This window comes from Mesitornis unicolor, unplaced genomic scaffold (assembly GCF_000695765.1).
Source record: "Mesitornis unicolor isolate BGI_N332 unplaced genomic scaffold, ASM69576v1 scaffold24058, whole genome shotgun sequence".
Taxonomy (NCBI): domain Eukaryota; kingdom Metazoa; phylum Chordata; class Aves; order Mesitornithiformes; family Mesitornithidae; genus Mesitornis; species Mesitornis unicolor.
The window spans coordinates 25474-32338 of NW_010201505.1; the positions used below are offsets into that span (position 1 = coordinate 25474).

The following is a 6865-nucleotide window of genomic DNA, read 5'->3' on the forward strand; positions in this document are numbered from 1 at the left end:
CATAGTATGGTAGGAGGGCAGAGCAGCAGGACTGCTAGCATATGGAGGAAAACAGAGAGGACTAGATGCTTTGTACAAGCAAGTCCTGAAGCAAGAGTAAGTAACACTCGTTTGCTGCTTCTGACTTCTGTGACTCTCTTCTCCCATCAGGTGACTGGCTTTGACAGTGTTGATGATGAGTCCAAGCACAGTGGCCATATGTTCTCTGACAAGAGCCTTAACCCTGACCTCTGGACCAGTGAGAAGAATCCACCGTATAGCTATTATTTGTATTATATGTATGTGAACATCATGTTGCTAAACAACCTTAGGAGGTAAGTAGTCATTTTTTCTCTTTTACCAGATTCCAGAAAGAAAAATAAAAAATCTTGGTCTCAATCTAAGTCAGTGCCTAGATCATACATCTTTTGAAGCAAAGGTTATCTTAAATTGTTTTAAAGAGTCCATGAGGAGTACATGAGTTATTTTGAAAACGTTAACTGCAAAATGAATTCAAATGAACCCCCCATGGCAGGGGTTGGACTGGATGATCTTTAAGGTCCCTTCCAACCCAAACCATTCTATGATTCTGTGAAATACTCAAAAATTGTAAAGCATCAGATTAATATCTTGGTTTGAGATTTGTGTGTGTTTTTGTTTTGTGAATTCCTTAAACCTGAATATATCAAACAAAACAAAAGAAGAAACCCCACAGAATTGACTTGTTGACCTTTGCTTGGATTCACAGTGGATTTCCAGATACAATGTACGTGTTGGTAGCTTGCTATCTCCTGGTAAATTAAGAAGTACAAAGTGATGTTGTGAAATACTGGTTTAAGGACTGCTGCTGTTATCAAAGATAGACACAGGAGGACATAATGATGAACTGCACATAGAGTTAACTTGCTTTAGCATACTTGTTGACTCATTCAGTTTTACTGCTTTTGAGACTGGTGTCTAGGCAATCAGTGCAGGGAGTTATGATACTGAGTACGAGATCATGACTGTAAAAGCCGATTGTGGCATCAGGCTCAGTAGAGCCTGAAATCAACTTGAAGTTATGTTCCTGACTCTGTGGCTGACTCACTGAGTGATCTGCACAACTGACTCCAATTGAGGCACAGTGAGGTTATCCGTTGAGATTACGGTGTCACCACTTACCTTGCAAGGATTTGGTTCATTATTATTTACAAAATATTTTGGGATTTTCTTATAGGATGTGCACAGATGTGTCATTTTAACAGGTCTTATGCAAGTTAACATTTAAAATGTTATTTCTTCTCTCCCACTGCTACCTCAAGCATTTCTTTACCATCCTATATAATCAAAACTCGTAATAAAACCATCTACCTTAAATTACCTTGTACCTGCAACAAACAGCTCTAGTTTGTAGTTTTATTTTTGTAATGGAAAGGACACAGTGCAGCAGGTATCTGAGTCATCCCTTTCTCTTGACTTCCTTTACATTCTCTGTAGTCTTAATTTTTTTCTTTTCCAAAGACAGAGATTCTGTCAGAACTTACGCATTTCTTTTTTACCTCAAGATAATTTCAACTACTGTTTGAAAATCTCCCTATATAATCATTAAATATTCTTTACAGCTAGGTGAGATGATGACACAATTAATCAATGAGTCAGTAAAACTGTTGCCCATGTTAAATGTACCAACATAGCAGAGGCACCACAGCCAGTCCATAACAAGACTGTTTTATACTTTTGGTAGTATTAGCAAAGTCAGCAAGGATGGATTACATCCTCACATCCCTTTTCAGGAGAAGTGTTACTAAACATCCATGCTAGAACTGCCTCATACTGCAGCAGTTCTTGTTGAAATGCTTTGTTTTGAAATCGCCAGATACTTATGGGATGTTTGTCTGTACTGAATAACAGGGTCCATTATAACCTAAAACCCAGCATAATTTTTAATACAGATGATAAAAGTAAAATGCTTATAGAAATGACAGTGTGAAGTCTCGTGTAATAACGAACACTCCTAGATCACCTCTGTGCTACTGAGGGTGGTGTTCTATGCTACACTTGACCCGGTGAGATGGGAGGTTGCCGTCGCACTAGGTAGTGTAACCTTACTCTTGGCACTGTGCTTCCACTTCTTCCCTCATTTTGAATCTAGGAATTATGTAGCCATAGGTTGCATCAGTTCCCTTAGCTTTCCATCTGCCAGTTCCCTCAACTGAAATCAGTTCAATACCTGTTCCTCAGCATATAAAGAATTGCTAAGTGAGATGCAACTGGGGAAGGAAAGATGAAGAGAGACACAAATGTGTCAGGGGGTGGAAGGGGCTTGGGTAGAGGGACCTGCCCGTTTTGACAGCAGCCCACAGGTAGGCCTGATTAGATGTCATGCCAAACTGCATGAGAGTGTGAAACTTTTTTTTTTAATTCCCATATTAATGATGATTATATACAAAATTGCTTAACAGCTGAAGAACAGTGCAATTTTTGTTAGTGAAACTTGCTTTTGATCTCCTCAGGGAAAGAGGCATGTGTACTTTTCTGTTCCGACCTCACTGTGGAGAAGCTGGGTCTATCACACACCTTGTATCAGCCTTTCTCACAGCAGACAACATTTCTCACGGATTGCTCTTGAAGAAGGTATTGCTTGGTTGCTCACCTAATCACTCTCTGCTTAGACTCAGTCACTGGTTCAAACAGCAGTCACCAAACTGACTTTATCTGGGCAGCCCAAAATTAATTTTCTTAGCAAGGTACAAGTAACTCTTCACTTTGCTCAGCTGGACTTCCTATTTCTTATTTAAGCTACAAAAATACAGCTTTTCCTAAGTGAATATTTTAAAGCTGTCTTTATAGGGAAGATCAGCTGTTCAGATATGTCAAGGAGTTGGTGGTACCTGTTTTTGATTATTCCAAATGGAGTAAAATTACATGAGAAAAACTGCTTAGACTTGTTACTAAGTCCCTGGTTGAGGTCCCAGAAGAATTTAAGGAAAGCTCTGGTTTCTTTTGTACAGGGACAACGGTCATTCCCTGACTGGCATCCCTGTACTTCAGGGTTCATTCAGAAGTTCATGAAGGTTTTGATTATTTGTATCTGGAGTAACTGGGATCACTTGATCAAGAAATTTAACATAGCTGTATAACACAGCAATATTTTGTATGCACCTTGATGTGTTATGACAGGACAAACATTAGAATTCCTGGCATATCAGTTAATAAAAATCATCACACAACATCCCCAGGCCACCGTTCTGTAATTAAAATAATTGGTCAGGGGGTGGCAGGCTTGCACTGAGTTTATTGAATTTTTGGAAAGAGTTGTCTTCTAAGTTGGATTTTCAGGTTAATGCGGGAAAATTCTCTCTGTTCTTCAACATGGCCAAGAACAAAGAAAATAACTTTCTAAAACCATGTCTGATGTTATGCTCAGAACCAGGAATTTCTAAAATTAGGCCCAGACAGAGTAGTGCCAAGGCCGTATGTGACCAAAGCATTCTCCTCTGCACTCTCTCCTGCTTATCCTGGTGTGAAAACCTGGCGTAGCAGATAATACTACTACTAAAGGCACTTGTTAGGTTCAGAGGTTGGTTAAGCCAAAAACAGTAATAAGGATGAAGTGACCACAGATTATTTATATTATGTGCAAAATCAACACATGACTTCTAATAAGTTAAAATTTCTGCTCCTAAAATTTAGCTCTTGGGCTGCAATTTTGAAAATAACAAATTGCTTAGCAGTTCTTAGACATTTGTTATCTGTGACTTTCAGGTTTTGGGGGAAGACATGCAGTTAGTATCAAATGCAGTGGCCTTAATAGCTGTATGTACTTACCAATCTACAGTAATGTTAGTCACTATCTTTTTAAAAATAAGATTACATATATGTTGAAGATTGGAAATGATTTTTCCATAGATCAGAAACATTTAAAATTCAGACTTCCAAATATTTTCTAAAGAAGTCAGAGTTTAGCGCCAACCTAAGTTTTTCTGGTCTCAGTCCTCCCTCTCTGTAATGTTGTTTCCATTTTATCCAAGGGAAATCCTTTCTTGCATCATCCCGTAGTACCATTAAATGTCAATTGTGTTTTGTTTTGCAGAGCCCTGTCCTCCAGTATCTTTATTATCTTGCCCAAATACCTATTGCTATGTCTCCACTTAGCAACAACAGCCTATTCCTGGAGTACTCAAAAAATCCACTACGGGAATTTCTACATAAGGGACTTCACGTCTCTCTCTCCACAGATGATCCTATGCAGTTTCATTACACGAAGGTAAGAATTGCAGAAAGCACTTGTCTTTGAATTTGGCAACAGTACCGCACAGAGCTGGAATGACCTGAAAGCTGGTTTATGTCATTGCTTAGGATATAGTGTTTCATGTCTTTTCAGTCACTTCATTCATTATTCTTCCTCATTCTCAGTGCACTACTCACTGCTAGGTTTCAGAGGGAAATGTCTGATTTCCTAATTACGTTTCTTTTGTACTCTTGCCTCTCCAGTGTTGGCTGTTGAAGTATAGAATGAAGGATGAGGCTGAAGGGAGGTTTGAGCCTTCATAAACAATCCTCTAGAGTGCCAGGAAAGTCCAGTTTCCTTACTAATAAAACTGGGGAAGTACATTACCAAAACACCACGTGGAATCTCTGAAGATGATGTACGAGCTGTTTGCTCAGTGGAGTGATTTTTGCCTTTGGGTAGCCTGGCAGGACAGAAATGCCAGGTCACTGTTGTTGATGCCCCGAGTTTGTGGTTGGCGCTGACTTGAGCCATGCTGTGCCTGAAAGTGGCCTGTACGTTGCTCAACTGTCTGTGTTCTCAGGACAGGCTGAGCTCTGGTGCGCTTCACCCAGGCTTGCTCCTGGCCCATGACACCTCTCTGCTAGAAAAGACACAGAGCTTCTGTGGGGGCTTTCTGCATGGATGTAACGCAGCACCAGCTGAGTTACACATAGTGTGGAAGATCCTCAGCTGTGACAGCCCACTAGAGTCAGACCCAAACTCCTTGTGTGGAATGTCAGAAGTGAGAAATTGCCCTGCTGTCTTTGTGCATATTCCTTAGAAATTTAAGACTAGATCCTCCAAGGTGTTTATGTACCCTGGAAGCTCATTTGAAATTGCCTAAAAAACGCCTCTCGGGATCTGGACTGCAGGCTGCAATTTCTTAGACTAAGATAACTGGGTACCCAGTGCCTATTAATTATTAAACAGTCACCCTTGGGAAATTTGAAATAAACAATTCCGTTTGTTAGTGATTGTGATGTTAAAGGCTTAAACCTCTTAATTTTTCACAGCTGCCTAAAGAGCATGTACAAATTCCTTAATTAGTAATGAGTGCATATCACCATTTATATCTTATTTACATATAATTTAACATTAAACATATTTTGGTGCTACAGGAAGCTCTCATGGAAGAATATGCTATTGCAGCCCAGGTGTGGAAACTAAGTACCTGTGACTTGTGTGAAATAGCAAGAAACAGCGTACTACAGAGCGGGCTGTCAGACAAGGTAATGATGGCTGGAATAAGGTCTCTTGTAAATATTAGGGCAGGTAGGAACTGAGAAGTCAACGGTCTGAAAATTGAATAGTAGGTGCTTATGTGATGTATTTGTGCATATCTCTATCCTCTTCTTCAGAAATACTCACAGACTATCTGCTATGCAGTCTTTCATTAAAACAAAAGGCTTCATGTTACATTTTTCCTCATCAGCTTTGTTTTGGAACTCCCAAAACATGCAGACAGACCAGGTGCCTTTTTATACTCAGTTCTGCCTCTAGTCCCAAACCTTTAATTGTTTGGGTGATATCCCTTTGCCAGTAATTTTATACATCATGTCTTGCACTGAGTAAAAACAAACTGCCTGTCAAAAGCATGACGTGTTTTTGCTGAGAAAGGAGTACTACAGAAAATATTCTTGTTTAGATAGGCGGTCAGGTTAGATTAAATCCCTTTTGGCTTTAAAAGACTACAACCAGGGCTTTCTCTAGGACTTATTTTAGAGCATCCTCTCTTCTGTGTCACTTCCCAACATTCCTCTCAAAAAGCTGGTATGCCAAGGGGCTTTACAAGTACGTCCTCTTGTCTCTTCCAGTATTCTCTAGTGACAGCTACTAATTTTCCTTTTGTGCAACATTTAACTAACAAAAGAAACCTAAGCCTCTTTTTGTCCTCACATGAAAGATGTAGTAAAAACCGAACACAAGCACAAAGGGTTTTAGCAAGCCAGACTGAGTGCACTGCTGAGTAATTATATATATAAACTTTGGCCTTAAAATCTCCAAAACTGGTTAAGACTCTGAGGTAAGGTTCTATGGCCAGCTGGTTGAAGCTGCTCTTTTCACTTGCACTGGAGTAATTCGACTAACAAGCACTCAGTTATGCAATAAATCAGAGCAGCTGAACTGACTTCTTCCTTTTTATGTTTAATCCTGTTCACAGGAAAAACAGAAATTCTTAGGGGTGAATTACTGTAAAGAAGGGCCTGAGGGAAATGACATTCGAAAGACAAACGTTGCACAGATCCGGATGGCCTTCAGGTACGAGACACTGTGCAATGAACTTAGTTTCCTGTCTGATGCTATGAGAACAGAAGAGATTTCTACTCTGTCGAAGTAGTTGCAAAATGAAAGAAACCAGAACATTTCACTCCCAAGCAGGATGAGATGCTAATTAACATTGAATCATCTGTCTTTGATACTACCAAGACATAAGTGATCAGTACAGAGAAAACCAGAGAATCTATGGAAGGTAAACAGCATTTGCTGTTCTCTTTTACTGCATTGTTCTCCTTGCAAAAATTTCAGTTTCTACAAACATTAGGCTTTGTAAGATTGCTGTAAATATTAAATGCAAACTCAGAATCATGTAATATTTGTTTCATACTGTCTTAACTGTGTACTATATTGTAGCTT

At 39.5% G+C, this 6865-nt stretch overlaps 1 protein-coding gene across 1 annotated transcript in view; it reads left to right on the forward strand.

The window, feature by feature from the left end:
* Positions 1-6569, forward strand: part of AMPD3 (adenosine monophosphate deaminase 3) — a 29435-nt gene extending 22866 nt beyond the window's left edge. The window contains exons 10-14 of the mRNA XM_010190120.1: positions 151-314; positions 2472-2592; positions 4052-4225; positions 5350-5460; positions 6393-6569. Coding sequence (XP_010188422.1) covers positions 151-314; positions 2472-2592; positions 4052-4225; positions 5350-5460; positions 6393-6569 — 747 coding nt within the window. The remainder of the gene's footprint in view (positions 1-150; positions 315-2471; positions 2593-4051; positions 4226-5349; positions 5461-6392) is intronic.
* The last annotated feature ends 296 nt before the right edge of the window (positions 6570-6865 follow it).